Raw genomic sequence first — 18299 nt, 5'->3', positions numbered from 1 at the left:
GTCTCTCCAGCAACAAGAATGGCGCTTCTACGAAACATGCAGAACTATCCACGGTCTCAAATCGTCGAAGAGGGCTATGATCCCGACTGGCCCGGTGGAGATACCATGTTCGGCGCGATCGCAGACGGAGATGAACGAGCTTTATCTTACGTCGCACGTCCTGAGAAATTATGTTCGAAACGGCAAAGTAATGCGCAGATTTGGTTTGCGAATGCCCCGCCCGTTGAAGCGATACCACCACCTGGGAGGGAGGGGTGGGATGAAGGGATTTTTGAAAGAGAGAAGGCGATTTGTCCTGTGCCGGAAAAGGATTTGTATTCTGGTGCTGGGGATCCGCTTGAACCGGTCGCCGAAGCTTCGCGGAGTGAGAGCGAATCGAAACGAAAAGAAGGGAATGTTGAAGAAGCAACTGAAGCATTCCTGCAGGAAGAGAAGAATGAAGAGCCAGTCGAAAGTCGAGATTCGGGCCCCTTGGTGGGCGAAGGCCTAGCGTTACCACGTGGTATTGTTGGATCTCTGAAGAGGAAGAAGAAAGCCGATAGTGTCTAGCATATCAGGCTGGATAGCCGAGTGACGAGTGACCAGGCAATCATGGATTTCGATGGTAGGGTTTTCAGGATGTGTTGCACCAAAGCGAAGTCTTATGCATGGCATGTGCTGTAGCCTATGAGTTGCCTATTCTTGTATAACGCCAGGAGGATTGACATGGGAGCATTAATATGGCCTGCCTCAATGTCCTGTTCCTCGTGCTCAATGCTCAGCACAATGCGTTCGGCAGCTCTTCCAGATTCCAGCAACGAAGACAGCGCGTCCAACTGCTCTGGTCACGAAATGCCATTTGCATGCCCCAGCAGCACATGCTCTCCAACCACAGCATACATTTTCACACAGTCCAAACTCCAACACATCGATCGCGTTCTCCGCCAACTCAACGCCAATGAGCTCGCCGCACTCAAACCTCTAGTCCAAAGCCACATACGACACCGGGAGCTCACGCATCAGAACCCAATCTTATAACTCTACCCAACTTGGTGCTCTGGTTTAGCAAACATAACAAAATCAAAGATTTTCTCCACCAAGTTGAAGTCAAGGAGCTTGCGGGGTTGCAATTTTTGACGGAGAAGCATACTGAGACCAAGAAAGTCGTGGAAAAGCTTGTATTCAAAGAATATCATCTTGTACGTTCCTGGAAGCCAGATGAGGCTGTCTTGATCAAGAATCTATTGCAACATTTGAATGCCAAGGAGCTCGGCTATATTCAGATTCTGGTCGATCTGTACATTATCGAGAGAAAAGAAGCGGCATCGATCCCTCATCCCAGCCGATGCTTCTCTTGATCCAGTCAACCTGCTTTCATCATTTCTGTGACAATCATCGACGACCTATCTTCCATTGCAAAAGTGCCGTATGATCAGACCACTAGCGACGATTTTGCACTCCGCAAGTTCTGTGTTGACAGAGTCTGCTTCCGTTCAACCACTTGCACCGACCAATGCCGAACCAGGTCGCCTCGTCACAACGAACAGTTTTTGACTTCCCCTTGGCTGCCTCTCCTTGGCAGACGGCGGTCTCATACCCTTGACGAAAACAGAGTCTCTGACCTCCCAAGCCACTTCAGAAGCGCCCATTGACCATGCTGAGCACAATACAAAGCCGAAGTTCTCAGCGGTAAAAAGATCCCAATCGACCCAGTGGCAGAGCTTGACGGTTCCGTAAAGTACGGGAAACACCGAGCCATGTTCATAACATATTCCAGTAACTCGTCCTCAGTGACGATCTCTTCTGCAGGTGGGAACCACTGACAAGCCTCATCGTCATGTGATTTAGCCGAGCTTTCGTAGCGGCGTAGGTGGAGGTTTTTGACACAGGTTCGGAGCAAATGCATCGTATCCCAGTAACAAGATATCAGATAAGCGAACATGAAGTTGGGGAACATCCAGGCTTTGTCGACAGTTCTCGCTTCGTCTTTCACCAAGTTTTTGAACGCATCAAATTCGTCGATTGAGACGAGCCAATAGGGTTGGAAGTTACCCAAGCTGGAGTTGAAGTCTCTCCACCAGGTCCTCAGACCTGCTTCGATGTTCCGTACATCGAGGAGGAGTTGGTCCAATTCTCCAACTGTGACGCTGTCGCCTTTCTCGTCTAGCTGATCATGGCGTTCGAGGAGGGCTGGGACTTGGAGTGCAAGATCGTAGAATCTCGAGCTCTCGTCCTTTTCGGAGAATGGAACACGTTTGGCTACCGCTCGCCACTCTCTTCTCCCTAGAAACGTGCCTTTTCTTGTCAAGTACGCGTGGCTCAGAGCTCCGTGCTTCATGTTACTGAACAGCATTAGAGACAAATAACTCCGCACAGAGTCCGGACCTCGAGCTTCCAGAAGCTGTCGGCTGCCATCGATGTGATGACTCTAGCCAGTACCAATCTGAGATATCTCATCATAGAACTCGCATGTGGCTAGAATGTTGACTGTAGCTAGGACATAGTCGTCCATTACGCTATCGTTCCCGGTTGAAGTACTGGTGCTGAGAGTGCAGATGAGTCCATTAAGTGATGCGCTATAAGCTTTGATTAAGCCTCGAATATTGTGCTATTCAATAAGTCGCGCCATGCGCGGAGACTATGGATATTTCCGCGTAGCTACTATTTTGCCGTAGACCCACCTACACTATACAAATTTAGTAGCAATCTAGGGACGGAACGAAAGCCTTTCTTACCTCTGTCTACTTAGGTTCTCTTAGTAAAGCTTAAGGTTAAGAACAAGGCATATTCGGAAGCCGTTAACGAGCCGTTACTATACTAAGAGCCTCTAAGCGACTATAGAAGCCTTCCTCGAAGAAGAAGGCCCTTCTCGCATAGCAATCGACTAACCGAGCTACTAATAACGCTAATAAGAGGCGCCGCCGAGAGCTAACTATTAAGCTAAGTAAAGGGCCTATAACTAACGACGAGTTGCTAGCAGACACTTAGCAAACCGAGCAACCCGAGCAAACCTAGCAAACCTAGCAAACTAGTATAGACGATAAGGACTATATATCGGCTAAAGAAGAAGATAAAGCTATAGAGCAAGAGCGAGAGGTCTTTAAGTACGTTATATAGTAGACAATAGTTAATCTAGCTAATCTACGGTTGCTACTATCGACTAAGTGCTTTCTACTCGAGACTACTAGCAATAGCGACTCCTACTACGAAGAGGTTTATAATTAGTACGCTAACTAGCTTACTATCGGCTCTAACGACGACGACTATAAGTTAGCTAGCTTAGAGATAGTCGCTTTAGCCGACAAGATTAAGACTAAGCACTATTTCCGTAGTACTAGTATATAGAAGGGCAATTTCTAACGTGCGTACGATATGCTAGCCTCTTAGCGCTCTTAAGGCAAGAAGGGCTTGCGACTAGACTTTAGGTTAACTATAGAGCGACGGAAGACAACCGCTATAGCTATAGAGGCGCTATTAGCTCGTAGTAGAGCTAGTCGCCGCAATAACCGGATAACTAGACCTCGTACAATAGCGACTTAGTAACAGTTAGACGCTCTACGTACGAGCTAAGCCGAAGTTAAAGGTTAATCTAATACCTTAGAGGCTAAAGCGGACGACAATAACATAGCGTTAACTAGCTCGTTAACTAACCTACGTTACAAGTTAGCAAAGCGGTAGCCTTATAAGAACAGATACTATCTTAACAAGGGTAGACTTTGCTAGTTTAGCGGTCCGGACAGAGCGGAAGACTACTATAAGGTCTATCCTAAGATTGCTAGTCGATAGATTAAAGGATTATAAGACGGTCGATTAACTATTAGTAATCTAGGCTCCGCCTTAGCCTTAAAGATATAGAAGAACAGGGGTCGACAGCTCGTTAACCTATTTAAGACTCTACGGACGACTAGAACAGCCGCTATTAGCTCTTCAACCCCTATAGTAATCTATAATTACTATAGCTAATAGTAGGCTCCTTAGAAGCATCGTTTGTCTAGTCCGCTAGCGGCTTCTAGTCTAATAGTAGCTTCTAGTCTAGCTGGACTGCTATTAAGTCTAATTCTAGGCTTAATTGCTTCCTATTAGTCGTATATAGCGGATATAGAACTAATAGGCTTCTTTAGCTAGTTACGTAAAGAATTAAGTAGTAGCTAGACTAAGCGGCACAGTAATATAGCTATTATTAAGCGCGTATTCGCTAAGGAAGGCGACTTCTTACTTAAACAGCTAAGGAAGGTGAAATTAAGCCGTTAGGTTGCTGCTAGACTTAAAGAAGGCTAACACGCTCGATTTGTTGCTACAGTTAGTCGATATATAGACAAGGAGGTACGTAAGTAGCGGCTTAGTCGGATTAACGAGTCGTTAGATAGTCTGTTCTTTAGTTAGCTGCAGAAGCGCTGTTTTAGTATAGAAGCGAGGTCGAAGGTGGATTTCCGGTTGTAGGTCGGCGGCTTAATAGCTAATATTTAGTTTGACTAATATCGCTTCTTATTCCACTAATACTACGTATTTCTGTATAGTATAAATTAGAGGTGCATTAGATAGATATTGTCTCGGCTCTCTATACTTGTAGTAATAAAAAACAATGCGTTATAGTATTGCGCTAGTATCGAGTTAGAGTAGTTAAAATTAGCTTCTTAAGTGTAGACCCGCTAGGCTTAACCGCCGAGTAGAGCCGAGTAGAAGCCGAAATTTCGGCAGGCTCGGTATAGAGGAGGGGCCTAATATCGCGAATTTTCTAATATATTACCGAGCCTATATCTTTACTATAAGTGTATATTTTTTAAAACAGACAACGGGGGGTTGTTTAGCGGCATTAATAGTGTTGTTTCCTACTAAAGAGATAATATAGATATGTTGTAGTAGTGTTAGGCTAGCACCCTATCGGTCGGTATAGGTTCTAGCTTTCTAAGCGGTACTCTCCGGACCGCTACTCGATTGCGATACGAATATAGCGACCTACTAACGGCACTACCTTAAATGAACTCGAGGTGATACTAGCGATAGAAACGGCTTAAACCCCGCCAAATTCTAGGCTCTTTAGTCGCAATAGCTACTAGTAGCGCATCGGAGGTATATCGATTAGGTATTACGGTAGGTTTGACTAATTCTTCGTAGATTGCCGATAGTTAAGAAGAAGAGGACCTTATAAGAGATACGACTACTATATTACCGTTAGCTATCGAGTTAAGAAGCTCGTTACTATAGCTAGTATTTCTAGATCTATAGCATATAGAGGCAATAATAAAGGAGCAGGCGGCTAAGACTGCGCGTGCTATTATAGAAGAAATAAGACAGGAGATAGACGAGTTAAGAAGCCGTATTGCTAAGCTAGAGACAGTCGTTAGTATAAGCGAGTCTATTAGAGACTAAGTGTTATTAATATCTCCAACCTGCCTTCTAAAACTACGCCTCTACGTACTATTATATATTTAGCTCGTTTACCGCGTGTCTTATAAACTATCTGAAGTCTTTAAAGCAGTTAGCCTCGTTAATATTCCTCTTAATCTACGCCTTTAACGATAAGAACGACAATTCAATAGAATTGAAATCTAGTAAGTACGGCGGTAGCATCTTTAGGTATATACCTGCCCTTTAATACGCCTCTTTTACGCCGTCGGTGCGGTAAATCGAGGCGTTATCTATTACTAATATTATACTAGGCTCCATTTGCGGGAGCACTGTCTTCTCGAGCTAGTACTCGAATATCGCTCCGGTAATAGAGCCTTAGTAAATAAGGGTGCCTTAAAGGTATTTATTAACGCCGATCGCAGGTAATATACTCTATCTCTTCGAGCGTATAGTACTACCTTCCTCGTAGATTAGACGGTTAATAGGACCGTATCTATACTTCCGCTACCTAGTACGCTTATTCGAGGCACTCTTATCGACCGTTACGACCTTATCCGTAGACATACCTATTTGCTACATTCTAAAGTTATTACGTAACTCGCTGTTCTGCTCGGCGGCGACGCGATACGCCTTCTTTCTCGTCTATTTGCGGTCCTTTAGTATACGCGACACCGTCGGCTAACTTATAATAACACTAAACTCGTCCTATAAGTACTATACTACCTTATCTTAGTACGCCGTCGGTCGGTCTGCGAGGAAGTCGAATATACGCTATAGTAAGAGCTAGGTTAGTTAGGTAGGCGGGAAATAGGCGGATATACCTATATCTTTATAGATTAGTAATAGGCGCCTTAGACGACCGAGTTTAGCAAGGTCCTTAATATAGAATATACTAAATAAGAGGTAATTATTATAGAGCTTATTAATAGTCCGCCTAGTAACGTTTACGACCTTAGAGATCGCATTATTAGACAGATTGCCTTCGTCGAAGAGGCGCTTAATCTTATTAAGTTAGTCGTCTAGTAGGCGCGCTATAATAATACTTTTAAAGGCTCTATACTACTAAAAAAGCGACGACAAAGTTTTCGGCATAGTAGTAGAGATCTACGAATGCCAAGAACACTAAGTTACATACTAATTTTAGTAACAGGTGGTGTAGAACTGAAAATCGGCTCTCCGACTGCATGGCGCGACTTATTGAATAGCACAATAAGGTTTTGATCCTTGTAGACTGATCCAACCTGCACTATCGAGAGCGCGTCTAATGCGTTATCCACTTCTAGTCGCAGCTGTAGTGTCGTGATCAAATGTTGAAGAAAAGAAAAAAGGGTATCGTATTTCTGTCCCATCCGATTGGGGAGGTAAGTGTCCATAAAGGTGGAATAGATCATTTGTCTCTCTAGAGCTGCGGAGGGAAGGTATGTGGGTAGCACCATGGCTTAGCTAAAGTTGAGAGTAGATTCATCCAAAGTACTCGAAGTCTTCTGGCGGCGTGGCAGAGAAGCCATCTTCTTGGAGCAAATCCAGAACAGGCATTCGTGTGTACAAATCATGGTTCAGCAGGTCGTCCCAGTCGGTCGGATTGCACCCTACGCCCATATCTATATCGATGATTGCGTCTAGTGAAGATGTTGGCGAGGCTTTGAAATGGTTAGCCGTAACACTCACTCCTGCTTAGTAGGGCCAAAAAAGCTGAAGGAGTGGATGTCGAGCTATTTGATGCTTTTCTTCCTAAACCGTTCTTCCCATACAATCTCAAAACCGTCTCTGCTGTTTGGTCCATAAATGCTATCTGCCCGGGAGCGGGCTGTCGATATCCAGGACATGATACTCCATGAGTTTTGCAACGATCACAGCCTGGACGTTTTTCATCGCACCTAATCTTGCGTCTCCTGCACATTGCACATGCCGTAGACTTTGTCGGCATCTCGCCAGGCGCCTATATAGCCCTATTCGCTCCTCCAGCGGTCGACAGACATGAGCTCAGGCCGTACAGCAGCTAGTCTGCGTTTGTCATGTCATGCAGCAACAGACCGTGCTGCCTGTATTTCCAATGTCTTTCCGTACACAACAGCCTCGAGGTTGTGGGTGTCGCGTTCCACACAGCTCGTGAATGCGAGATCGAGGTGTTGGCGGTCGAAGGATGCGAGTCGTGAAGTAGATGTAGCGCAGCCAACAATGCACAGCATTTCGGCAAAGACGTGATGTTCATATACCATATTGTGGGAGTGTTGCGAAGAGTTACAGGTTAAGGCACCATGTGGTGCTAAGCTCAAGCTCTCATCTCGAGGCGCTGAGCTGAGGCGCTCCTTCCTCTGGAATCTGGACTTCGGCTTTGACATCAACCTCTTCACAACTTCGCATACGAACTATCGCAACCCATCGATCAGCAGTGACACGACAGGCTCAGCCTTGATGCCGACGGAAGGATGCCTTGTACGAAATAGCTCACCATACTGGGAAGCTAAGGTAGCGCGGGCCCGCGCGCCCTACTGACGGTTCCTCTTAGCGATAGCTTTGGAAGCACGACCTTGCGACTCGCCGCGAGTACAAACTGAAATGGCCATAAGATCAAACAGACTCCGAAACCCCCGAAGACCCGCGGACGGAAGCAAAGGGGCACGTCTGAGCCACGGTCAGATATTGGCAGCATTGCTGGCGAAAGACGCGCTCGATGTCCTCGTCAACGATCGACCCGAGCAGACGACGCGTATACTGCACTATGATCCCAAGAACACCAGTGACATGGTGTCGGTCGCGACGACGCTCGATGACTCCCATCCGACCAGGCATAAAGAAAGCGGAAGACGCCCTATCTTCTTCTGCTTGAAGAGTCGCTTCTCTCTGACCTTCAAGTTATCAGGGATATAATTGTGCTCCTTCGAGCACAGCCTTCACGAAGGGCGTAAGACTAGAAGAGCCACTGTGTGGAAGCATTCCCCATGTTCAAGGGCGAGCCGGCTTGGCTGTTGGCGAACGCACTATGAGCTGCAGTATTACACACCCTGCGCTGCTTCAACATGAGCTTGACACAGTGGCATGCGGAGGTCGGACTTTCACATGTCAGCATGCAGTCTCGCAGAAGTGTAGACATTCTCTCATATATGAATTTCCCGCATCCATGTAGAGCCACCGGCAGCTCTCCAGCCCATACAGATTTTGAAGAATTTGAGGCATCTTATGCAGTACCAGCCGACTTTGGACGTGGCCAGCAAACCAGACAACAGGAGGTCATAAAGGCAGATTGAGAGGGTTGCCAGATTCTAACGTAAGGCCCATTGTGTGGTTTGCTTCTCAAATCCAGAGCACCATCCTCGCATAGCAAGCCTGTCAGCTATGGAAGTTCAAGCAGAGCTACAAAAGGAGTGTCAGCGCCGGAATCCTCACGATACGCCGTCTCTTTGACGATCGGCCTATACGGTATGCGGTAATTCCCCTCAGGATACCATGGTGTCGAAGCTCCAGAAACGAGCATCAAGTGTCGATCTCTTCGGAATTGCCAGCGATGATATGATATACCGTAGGTCCGCCTAGCGCAGCGCAAGCTAGTGTGTGGAGATAAGAGCCCTGAAGGAGCACTGGACAGCCCACACGATCTCAGCATGAGATCTGATCTCCCCAGAGCCGTCCAGGACGATACAGTACGTCTGGCATCCGGATACCATAGCGCAAGCCAATATGTCTTGTGAGTGAGAGCTCACAAAACCTCGTGATAAGATCCGATCTTCCGCGAATCGCCAAAGTCACTGAAATATATCTGGAATCCGGATGCCACAGCGCAAGCCAGTATGACGAGATCGGAGCCCTAGAGTGAAAACTGGACAGCTTTCCCGAAAGTGCACCAGAATCGGATCTCCCGGTCGCGACACAGGACGATGCACTCAGCGTGTCATTCCACATACGATGGATCAGGCCAGGGTAGAAGGATGAGACAATGATGGACTTCCAACAGCATCCCGAAGGAAAGCATCGGACAGCTCTTACTTTTCCCCCTCTTCAGGAACAGTCGATAATGATATGATGTACCTCCTCGCACCTGGAGACCACTGTACCGTAGCCCGAAGTCAGAAGGCAAGAGAAGGAAGAAAATTGTGTTACTACAAGCTCAATGGTAGTCTTCTCCTGCTTCATAGACCTGGATTCTGGATCGAGTTTCCGCGGACTTCAAGGTCATGGAATAGTATACCTGGATTCCGGAGACCTTGGATGCGCTTCTCCACACGAAACCAAAGAAGATAAGACGAGGAAGTGAGCATGTCATCATCTCAAGCCTAGTTGTTCTCCGCGGACTTCGAGGTTGTAGAAAGCTATACCTGGATTCCGGAGACCTTGGATACGCTTCTCTGTACGGAACTAGCCAAAGAAGAAGATGAAGAAGTGAGCATTGTTCTTCTTACCAATCAACTCAAGCCTAGTTGTATCCGTAGTCCTCGGTGCTATAGAATTGTATACCTGGATTCCGAACACCTTAGATGCGCTTCTCTATACGGAGCCAAAGAAGATAAGAAGAGGAAGTGAGCATGCAAATCATCTCAACCCTGGTTGTCTCCGTGGTCCTCGGTGCCATAGAATAGCATACCTGGATACCGGAGACCTTGGATGCGGAGCTAAAGAAGAAGAAGACAAGGAAGTAAGCATCATCCTGCCTGCTTACAAACCAGCTCAACCCTGGTTCTCTCCGTAGTCCTCGGTGCTATAGAAAGCTATGCCTGGATTCCGGAGACCTTGGATGCGGAGCCAAAGAAGAAGAAGACGAAGAAGTAAGCATTGTCCTGCCTGCTCACAAATCAACTCAAGTCTGGTTGTTTCCGCGGAGTGCGAGGTTATAGAATAGTATACCTGGATCCCGGAGACCTTGGATACGCTTCTCTACACGGAGCCAGCCAAAGAGGAATAAGACAAGGAAGTAAGAATTGTCCCGCTCACAATCAGCTCCCGGCTAGTCGTTCCGCGGACTTCAGCACAACAGAATAGTATACGTGGATCCCGGAGACCTTGGATGCACTTCTCTCCCCGTAACTAGCTAAAGAATCAGACGGGGAAGTAAGAATTGTCCTGTTCACAACTCAGCTGTTCTCGTCGTCTCCGCGGACTTCGACGCACTGGAATAGTATACCTGGATTCTGAAGACCTCAGAGGCACTTCTCGATATGGAGACCAACCCAGAAAGAAACAGCGCGCAGTGAACTTCTCCTGCTCACAAGTCAGCTTGTCTGGTAATTCTCCGCGGACTTGCGAGGTTATAGAATCCTATACCTCGATCCCGACCACCTTGGATGCGCTTCCCAACATGAAGACCAACTCGGAAGAAAGCACGCGCAGTGAACTTTGTCCCGCTCACAACTAGCTTAAGCCTGGTTCTTCTCCATGGTCCTTAACGCAATAGAAAGCCATGCCTGGATTTCAAACACCCTGGACCCGCTTCTCTACACGGAAACCAACTTATCAAGAAAGCCCGCGCAGTGAACTCCGTCCTACTCACACATTACCTCCAGTCGGGTTCTTCTCCGTCGTCCTCAACGCAACAGCAATCTAAACCCAGATACCGAAGCCCACACACCAACCAATACATATAGAGGAGACACACAGAGAGAGAGAGAGAGTGTGTGTGTGTGTAAGAAAAAGAAAAAAAAAGAAAAAAAAAGATATAAACACCGAATTGCACTCACGTAGACACCGACTCGACCCGATATACTCGACCCGACGACAACCAACTTGGGGGAAAAAATAAGAAAAAAAGAGAGCGCGGTGAACTTTCTCCTACTCGCACATTACCTCCAGTCCGGTCGTTCTCCGCGGTACACGATATAACAGCAAGCTATGCCTGGATGCTGGAGACCATACAATGACCAATCCATATGAGAGACAGAGAGGACTCGGAAGCGCGCAGTGAGCTTTGTCCTGCTCGCACATTAGCTTCACTCTAGTTCTTCTCCGTAGTACGCGATGCAACAGCAATCTATGCCTGGATGCCGGAGACCATACAACCACCAATCTATATGAGAGACATAGAGAAAAAGACAAGAAATGTGAACAGCGAATTGCTCACGTAGAAATCGACTCGACGTACTCGACATCCTCGACAGCATATACCTGCGACTTGAACAGCACGAATAAGACAAGGAAAAGGAGAAAAGGATGCAGTTCTTTTGTCATATTCCGTAAGCTATCTCCGCTGGAGTAAACGAGAGCCTCATGCAAGAGTGTGCCAAGATCACCTGAGCCGGCCTCCCTCGGCTCTCTCTCCCCTCGATGCATTACATTACATGTTAGCAGATGCCATCTGCTATGCAATGCTTGTATGTTATCTGTGAGATGATCCTACTTCTCACTGCCTTGGGCGGAGAGGGTCACCTCGCTGTCCTCCTTCAAGAAGAGGGGGTTGGCGAAGGTGCCATCCCTCATGTCCCCACCACTGCCATTGCCGCCGAAGTTGAAGGGCATCATGTCATTGCCGAACATGTCCCACATGCCACCACCACCACCGAAGAGTGGATTTGGGATGAAGGAGTTGTTGCCAGAGCTATTGGCCTGGTTGGAAGTGGTCATGCCGGCCTGACCAGACACGTTGGCACCAAAGGCGTTGCCGAATCCGCCCATACCACCGCTCATACCTCCGATCTGGTAGCCAGGGCTGGGGTTGACAGTACCGTAGCCGCTGGAAGATGGACGGAAGCCGGTGTTCATCTGACCCCACGAAGGCTGACGAGAGTGGATGCGCTGACCGCCGTATGGCACCTCATTGGTGACTGGTGGCGGACGGGTCGAGTAGCCGAAGCCAGAGGTGAGGAAGTTCATGTTGGAAGGCTGGTCGAACGTGATCTCTGGGCCGGTATTGTCGCGGTGGATGCTGATGCCGGAGCGCTTCTCTTGCTTGATGGTACCACGTGCGCGGTAGGTGAGGTCGTCATCATCGACATCGCCGAAACCGCCGCCATAGTATGGGCCGTTGAGAGTCTGACCGTAGCCTGCATTGACGCGGCCGCGAGTGAGGCGACCACTGTTGGCGTCCTTGTTACGGAGGGCGGCGCGAGTAGCGGTGCTCTTCTTCTTGCGTAGGCGCTTTGGACCACCGTCGTCTTCTGGGGCTGATTCGCCGCTGATGAGGTCGTCGTCAGACAATGGGACGTTGACATCACGCTCCTTGCGAAGGATGCCGTCCTCATCGAACACCATCTCAATGGGAGTGATTCTCTCACTAGCACGCTGGAGGCCAATCAGGACCGATGCATGCTTCTTCTGGTTGCGGCGACGCTTCTGTTCAGGCGTGGCAGAGTCAAACTGGAGCATTCCAGGCCACTGGATGCCCTTAGGGGCGATGTTAGCGTTGTTCTCCTCTTCTGCGTCCTCTTCCTTAATGTAGGACGCGATTGAACCACTCATGGACGGGCGCTTCACCTTCGGGTAGGGGACACGGCGAGCGCGTGTGACGGGAGCCATTATCTCGTAATCTTCGTCGTCGTCGTCGTCGTAGTCGTCGTAATCACTGTCGACACTCTCTTGCTTGATGGAGTTGGACACCGGCGAGTCGTGCAAGCTGCCGAAGGCCCAGTTCTGAAGCGGTGGTGGTGGTGCAAAGTTCTGAAAGTTGGTGGGATTGTAAATGAAGCCGTTGGCAGGCGTGACGGATCGTGACAAGGGATCAGTAACAAGACGACGATTGAGCTGAGGATCAAGGAGATGCTGCTGTGTGCGGAGTCTGCTCTGCCGACGAGCAGCGTTGTTGCTGGCGGATGGTGTGCTGCGAGCCGAGTTGGACTTGGCTGGAAAAAGAGTCAGTGTCAAAGCTTGAGTGAGGGTCAATTGTTGTCAAAACAGTGCAAACTCACGCGCAGAACTTCGGCGAGCAGCCCCATTGCCGGAGCGACTCTTCTTCTCCTTCTGGCTCAACCGCTCGTGCATTAGGTCGTCCAAGTTGTACTTCTGGTACCACTCATTGTAGTCCTCCATGAGCTGCTTGGCCTCTGCATCGTGATTGGCCTTCACCGACACCTTGTACTGTGCAGAGAGGTGGCCTTTGCTCTGGATATGAGTGAGGAGATGGCTGACGTCGGAGAAGTCTGGCTTCTTGGGGCAGACATTGCAGTGCAAGGGAATGTCGGCGCCTTCTAGCAAGTTCATGAGCTCTCACGAGTGCAGTCGTGGCGTAAGGCTGCTTGCAGTGCGGCAGGCAGGCACTTTCTGTGGGATTGTCAGCGTCAGCCGGTGAGAGCGAGAGAGCCAGCTTTTGACGGTGGTGGAGGCCGGCAGTGGCAGTGGCAGTGGCAGTGGCAGCGGCAGGCCAAAGCGAATGCAGACGCCAGGCAGAACTCACTCACCTGTGTGTATGCTGCTGCCCACCAAAACGAGTGATCCAAAAGGAGTGACGAAGGCGACAGACAAGAGAAAGAGTTGGCGGTGATGGTGAAGCAGCAGAGATGGAGATGGAGTCGTCGACGCTCTGCTCTCGTCTGTTCACGCCTGCTGCTGTCGTCGCGTGGTGGAAGAAGGTATCACTTGCCAGAGAAGTGGTGTAGCAGCAGAAGGAACCACTCCTCAGATGGCAGTCGCCTTGAGGTCGCCAGCCTCAACCACAACAGGCTAGGCCAGGCCTCGCGCGATACCCTGCCAAGACGGGCACAAAACCTACGACGAGCGATGTGGGGCATGGAAGTGATGGACAGCGAGGCTGGCAGTGACATTCTACGGTCAACGAGCGTGTTGCGACGCGTCTTTACGCTGGCATCACCCATTGTAGTGCTGGGGGCGCGTCAGGCTGGCATCGTGATCGTATCGATACGCACAAGCCAGATGCTTTGACGAGAGAAGCAAGGAGCAGGTGCGAGACACGTTCTCAACAGACAATAATGCAATGGGACGATACTGTGACGGCGGTGCTCGACTCTCTCTCAATTGGTTTCACTTCCAGGATGCGTGAAAGCCGCATGACCACCGTCACGCAGAACATGGCCTGACCAGCATCAGGCTGCGTAATGCCAAAGGCGGCATAATCGTTTGTTGCTTGGAGAAGGAAGACATCAAAGGTGTGTAGGACATGTACTTTATGCTTTTGTTGTTTTCTCACACACGTGGAGAAGTGGAGAAGTAGACAAACAAGGTGCGTCGTGAAATTCACTTTCATGCTCATCGTCACATGTCGCCTTCTCCAAGCATCGACGGAAGAAGTTGGCCTGATGTTACATTTCAATTCATCTCTCCATCGCTCTAAGCTACTATTCATACACAGGCTCTCGTAGCCTCAGTTACCGGTAAAGCAAAGAAAGGGTAAGGTATCACGTCGCGCTTTCCCACCTCCCAAGTCAAAACGCGCGTGAAGCTGTCGTGAGAAGCATGCCGTCCGTTATTCGCGCCCAGCGCCTTTGCTCCCGCATTGACTGTCCTTGTTGAGATATGACCTCCAGCTATCTATCGGTGGTGGCCTCGTCAAGGACCACGATAGTGTGATCTTGTGGTGATGATGAGTGGGTATTGTGTCAACGCCTTTTTGCTCCACCGCAAGTGCAACAAGTGGGGTATCAGAGAAATTGAGCTCATGTTTCCATGCCGACCCAGTGCTTCGAAGCCGTTGGGACGGAATGGTAGAAGTTGACAGAGAGTATGGTCGAGAGTGGAAACGAATGCCCCTACGTGAAAGGCGACACGGCGCTGAAATCGTGAACCAAGAGGCTTGATTGGCCTTTTGCATCCGTCTACAGCTCAGCCTCGACGCATCGACTGTCTGCTGACTGGACGTGATGGCGGACGCACTGGATAGCCATAATCTGCATTGCTCTTGACCGGCGTCATTGGCACGTCGCTGCGGCTGCGATTGTGGCCTGTTCCGATTTTAGGAGTGTGACTGTTCGAGCGAGACTTGCTTGTGGGGCCGGATTGGTCCATCATCCCATTCATCCCCGTCATGCCATTGGCCGGACCTGCGCCTTGTGCCGTCGAGGGACGCTGAGTATCTTGCTCCATGCCGAGACCGAAGCTTCCATCCGACCGACCTTGGCCGCCAGCGGGCTTGTAGGTCTGGGGCATCTTATTCTCGTTCTTGCGATCATGCAGATTGTTGAGATTGCCGTGGGATATCGATCTGCACTCGTAGCTGCTGACTGGCTTGTTGCTGCTGCCACTGCTCAGGGCGCGCTCGTCCTGCATAGATCGGTCATCGATAGTCGACGACCACAGGCTGTTGTTGTCCAGCGACTGCTCGTCGCCGGCGTTCTTCTGCTGCTGCAGACGCTCTGGGTCGTGACCCTCCTCGATCATCTTCTCGATAGTCAGGTATTCCTTCTCAGTGAAGCAACCCTGCCAGCAGTGACGCCAGTCTCCCACAAGGTAGTTGAATAGCCAGCGATCGAGGTTGAGGCACGGACCTACGCAGACAGCAAGATTGTTGAGGTCCATCTTGTTGCGGTCCTTGTTCGTAAGCAGGAGCGAGAGATGGCAGGTGATGGCGAACAAAAGGTAGTAGTTGAATGGTGAAAGCTCCGACAGTGCATCGCGTAGCAGCTGTGGCGCTTCCTGGCCGACATTCTTGTAGTTCGGGTTCTCTTTCTCGAGAGCAGTGGCCAGCTCTTTTTGTAGGTGCTGTGGCATGACTTCGGTGGGCAGTTCTCGGAACCAGGCTTTGAGCATACTGGCGATTTCGTTGGTGTCGCCAACTTCTTCGTCCAGTAGATCGATGTCCCCTAGTTCATCGAAGCGTCGCTGCCAGTGCTTGACTTGTGGGCCGCTGCCTGGAATGCGGTAGAGGCCCTCTTCTTCGCAATTGGTGTTCAGGAAGCTGTTTTCAATTTAGCACAAGTCACCCAATGCGATTTCTGGTAAGCACTTACTCGATGCATCTCCACGGAAGGGCTGGCATCCAGTACTCAGTCTTGTCTCTGCAAGAGGCCAAATCTTTGCTGATTCGTGTCGCGCGGGTCTGCTCAACGAGTGGCAGATTGATCTTCTTGATCACATACTCGCTGTCTGGAATCTTGCCATCGTTGCTTGGTGTCCGGTCCAGAATGTGTCTGGCACCTTTGCCCATCATCTTCCCCATTCTCCCCATGAAACCTCCTCCACCCTTTCCCTTGCCATCTTTGGGCACGGAGCGTGAGAGATTCTCGTCGCTTCCAGCTGCTGGTGCTGGAGCACGTTCTGCCGATGCGCCACGTCGATCCTTCTCTTTTCCTTTCATCCTTGCTTCTGATCCAGGCCAGTCAGAATGCAGTGGCGCTGTCTTGGGCCCTGCCTCTAAGGAGTCCTTGGATTGTGCTTTGCTATCGCCGTTCGGTACTCCGTTGGCGAAAGACGGCCGCGGTTTCGAACTCGAATCTCTCCGAAGTGATGGCTTTCTTCCAAATCTTGGAAGAACGTTGTTACTTCGTTTCTGCTTCGAGTTTGTGCTGTCTTCACTCTGCTTCGGTGTGGGCTGCGGTCTCGCTGCTAATCCCGGCTTCTCGCCTGTGAAAACGACTGTCAGCGGTGTCTTGAACAATGCCAACTGAGTACGAGCGTGACGATGGTGGTTGGCTGATTGGCGCTGGCGATGTTGGCATGTCGTTGTAGGTGTCGTGAAAGCGACTGATATGGCATGGTGAAGTGAAGCGCCGTTACAAGTGAGCTCCCTTGTCACCGCTTGTATTAGGCACCACCTACCAACCAACCACAATGGCCAGAACTTCACCTGACGCACGAGCCTTCTTCTCAAAGTATGTACGCACTATGCATGACGTTGGTGCGCTTCAAAGACATTCACTTACTTTCTGACGATTCCTTGTGGTGGATGTTCTCGTTGCTGCCCAGCAAGCTCAACTCGGGCGTGCTTCCCGGGTTGTTCCGCAGGTGGTATATCTTGGACACACTGCTCGTGTTCGGTCGATAGTCATCTTTCTCATTTTTTCCTTGCCGCGTGTCCTTTTTCTGGTCCTCCTTGGGCGAGCTTTTCTTGCTCTTGAAGCTGCTCAAGAAGGAGGTGTCCCGAGTGTGCTGTCGCGGCGAGCCCGGCGGCGATTGCGGTTGCGGATGCGGATGCGGATGCGGTTGCGGTTGCGGTTGCGGTTGCGAGTATGTGGGCATCTCCTTGGGTAGAGGAGTCAGCCCGGAGGCCACGTCGTGCTGGAAATCGCCGCCAAAGGAGCCCAGATCGACTCCCTGCAGGTTCACGGGGCTGATCTGGTGGCTGGTCTGCAGGCCATTGAAGCCGGAGCCGCTACCGCCGTTCTGCGTCGGCTGGAGGTCGAGCTCTGAGGGCTTGGGGTGTCGAGGCATGGTCTTTCGTGTCGGTGGTGGGCGGGTCGGGCGGCGTGAAATTGCTGGCTACCGCAATCGGCAGCGGGCCCGTCGGGGCGGGTTGGCAGACAACGGTGTCACTCCAGCGCTCGCAAGACGGAGGCCGGCTACATGCAGTGGCACGTCGGGCGCAGGTATTGCAAGACCAAGACCAGCCTGATTTGGCGAGAGATTGCAAGTTGCCGTCGGAACAATGAGCGACAGGCGCTGCGAGACAAAGAGAAGGGCGCGCCCGCTGTCGGGTGGACCTTGTGTGTCGGCTCGGCCTGCTGTGCAGCACTCGAGGGGGGCTGCTGGCTGTCCTCTGTCCTCTGCGAATGTGCGCCGTGTTGCCGGAGGAGCGGCGAGAGGCAATGGCGGCGGCGGCGGCGGCGGCGTGTGTGTGTATATGTGGTCGGCGCGGCCAAGCCACTATTATGTCGCAGGTCCAATGCTGTGCCTGAGCTTCTTTGTGCGAGAGGAGCGGGACAGCAGAGCGCTGAGGCTAAGCAGTGCAGTGTGCAGTAGTCGCGAGAGATGGGCCGGGATGCGGATTGCGGATGCGTGGTGCAGTGAGGTGGTGGTGGTGGTGGTGGTGGTGGTACGCTGTGCAGCGGGTGGTACGTATCGATCAGGAGTGCAGTGCACGTCGCTCGGGTACCTGACTCTCGCACAGTCGCTCGGTCTCGGCTGCTGCTGACGGCGAGCAGAGCAGCTTTCGGCTTGTCAGA

At 50.4% G+C, this 18299-nt stretch overlaps 6 protein-coding genes across 6 annotated transcripts; 2 read left to right on the top strand and 4 right to left on the bottom strand.

Annotated features, from left to right (window-relative positions):
• The first annotated feature begins 31 nt into the window (after nucleotides 1-31).
• Nucleotides 32-713, top strand: MYCFIDRAFT_211980 (uncharacterized protein). The gene has a single exon (XM_007931000.1). It carries the CDS (start codon nucleotides 37-39, stop codon nucleotides 547-549), a length of 513 nt encoding a protein of 170 aa, XP_007929191.1. The 5' UTR covers nucleotides 32-36; the 3' UTR covers nucleotides 550-713.
• A 449-nt stretch (nucleotides 714-1162) lies between these two features.
• Nucleotides 1163-2539, bottom strand: MYCFIDRAFT_216117 (uncharacterized protein). Its single transcript, XM_007930999.1, has 2 exons — nucleotides 1804-2539; nucleotides 1163-1636 (listed from the first exon to the last, which is right to left on the bottom strand). Exons 1-2 carry the CDS (start codon nucleotides 2330-2332, stop codon nucleotides 1473-1475), a joined length of 693 nt encoding a protein of 230 aa, XP_007929190.1. The 5' UTR covers nucleotides 2333-2539; the 3' UTR covers nucleotides 1163-1472.
• A 5142-nt stretch (nucleotides 2540-7681) lies between these two features.
• MYCFIDRAFT_208490 (uncharacterized protein) lies at nucleotides 7682-12306 on the top strand. Its single transcript, XM_007930998.1, has 26 exons — nucleotides 7682-7764; nucleotides 7838-8362; nucleotides 8403-8558; nucleotides 8589-8596; nucleotides 8633-8723; nucleotides 8770-8848; nucleotides 8887-9013; nucleotides 9046-9138; nucleotides 9174-9187; nucleotides 9214-9246; nucleotides 9281-9391; nucleotides 9444-9576; nucleotides 9636-9742; nucleotides 9801-9999; nucleotides 10032-10088; nucleotides 10126-10143; nucleotides 10181-10234; nucleotides 10261-10273; nucleotides 10303-10343; nucleotides 10399-10649; nucleotides 10682-10790; nucleotides 10824-10938; nucleotides 11002-11108; nucleotides 11143-11217; nucleotides 11245-11479; nucleotides 11518-12306. Exons 2-26 carry the CDS (start codon nucleotides 8312-8314, stop codon nucleotides 11548-11550), a joined length of 2310 nt encoding a protein of 769 aa, XP_007929189.1. The 5' UTR covers nucleotides 7682-7764; nucleotides 7838-8311; the 3' UTR covers nucleotides 11551-12306.
• MYCFIDRAFT_86783 (uncharacterized protein) lies at nucleotides 10215-13449 on the bottom strand (the record flags this gene model as incomplete). The annotated part of the gene is made up of 2 exons (XM_007930997.1): nucleotides 10215-13091; nucleotides 13158-13449. The coding sequence occupies 2 exons, from the start codon at nucleotides 13447-13449 to the stop codon at nucleotides 11650-11652; spliced, it is 1734 nt and encodes a 577-aa protein (XP_007929188.1). The 3' UTR covers nucleotides 10215-11649.
• Nucleotides 13450-14455: 1006 nt separating this feature from the next.
• MYCFIDRAFT_211978 (uncharacterized protein) lies at nucleotides 14456-15353 on the bottom strand. Its single transcript, XM_007930996.1, has one exon. The coding sequence runs from the start codon at nucleotides 15011-15013 to the stop codon at nucleotides 14669-14671; it is 345 nt and encodes a 114-aa protein (XP_007929187.1). The 5' UTR covers nucleotides 15014-15353; the 3' UTR covers nucleotides 14456-14668.
• Nucleotides 14456-17568, bottom strand: MYCFIDRAFT_216115 (uncharacterized protein; the record flags this gene model as incomplete). Its single annotated transcript, XM_007930995.1, has 3 exons — nucleotides 14456-16096; nucleotides 16149-16761; nucleotides 17061-17568. 3 exons carry the CDS (start codon nucleotides 17566-17568, stop codon nucleotides 15025-15027), a joined length of 2193 nt encoding a protein of 730 aa, XP_007929186.1. The 3' UTR covers nucleotides 14456-15024.
• Nucleotides 17569-18299: the final 731 nt, after the last annotated feature.

The sequence above is a fragment of the Pseudocercospora fijiensis genome (assembly GCF_000340215.1).
Source record: "Pseudocercospora fijiensis CIRAD86 unplaced genomic scaffold MYCFIscaffold_7, whole genome shotgun sequence".
Taxonomy (NCBI): domain Eukaryota; kingdom Fungi; phylum Ascomycota; class Dothideomycetes; order Mycosphaerellales; family Mycosphaerellaceae; genus Pseudocercospora; species Pseudocercospora fijiensis.
This window is presented reverse-complemented; position numbering and strand designations above follow the sequence as displayed.

Excerpts from the sequence above, each read along its gene's own strand:
- MYCFIDRAFT_211978 (XM_007930996.1), bottom strand. The coding sequence starts at position 15,013 with ATGCAAAAGGCCAATCAAGCCTCTTGGTTCACGATTTCAGCGCCGTGT.
- MYCFIDRAFT_208490 (XM_007930998.1), top strand. The coding sequence starts at position 8,312 with ATGAGCTGCAGTATTACACACCCTGCGCTGCTTCAACATGAGCTTGAC. Across the intron at positions 8,363-8,402 it reads TTCAACATGAGCTTGACACA|TCTCGCAGAAGTGTAGACAT; the intron begins GTGGCATGCGGA and ends GTCAGCATGCAG. Across the intron at positions 9,247-9,280 it reads ATACGATGGATCAGGCCAGG|CATCCCGAAGGAAAGCATCG; the intron begins GTAGAAGGATGA and ends GACTTCCAACAG.
- MYCFIDRAFT_211980 (XM_007931000.1), top strand. The coding sequence starts at position 37 with ATGCAGAACTATCCACGGTCTCAAATCGTCGAAGAGGGCTATGATCCC.
- MYCFIDRAFT_216117 (XM_007930999.1), bottom strand. The coding sequence starts at position 2,332 with ATGCTGTTCAGTAACATGAAGCACGGAGCTCTGAGCCACGCGTACTTG. Across the intron at positions 1,637-1,803 it reads ATCACATGACGATGAGGCTT|CATGGTCAATGGGCGCTTCT; the intron begins GTCAGTGGTTCC and ends TATTGTGCTCAG.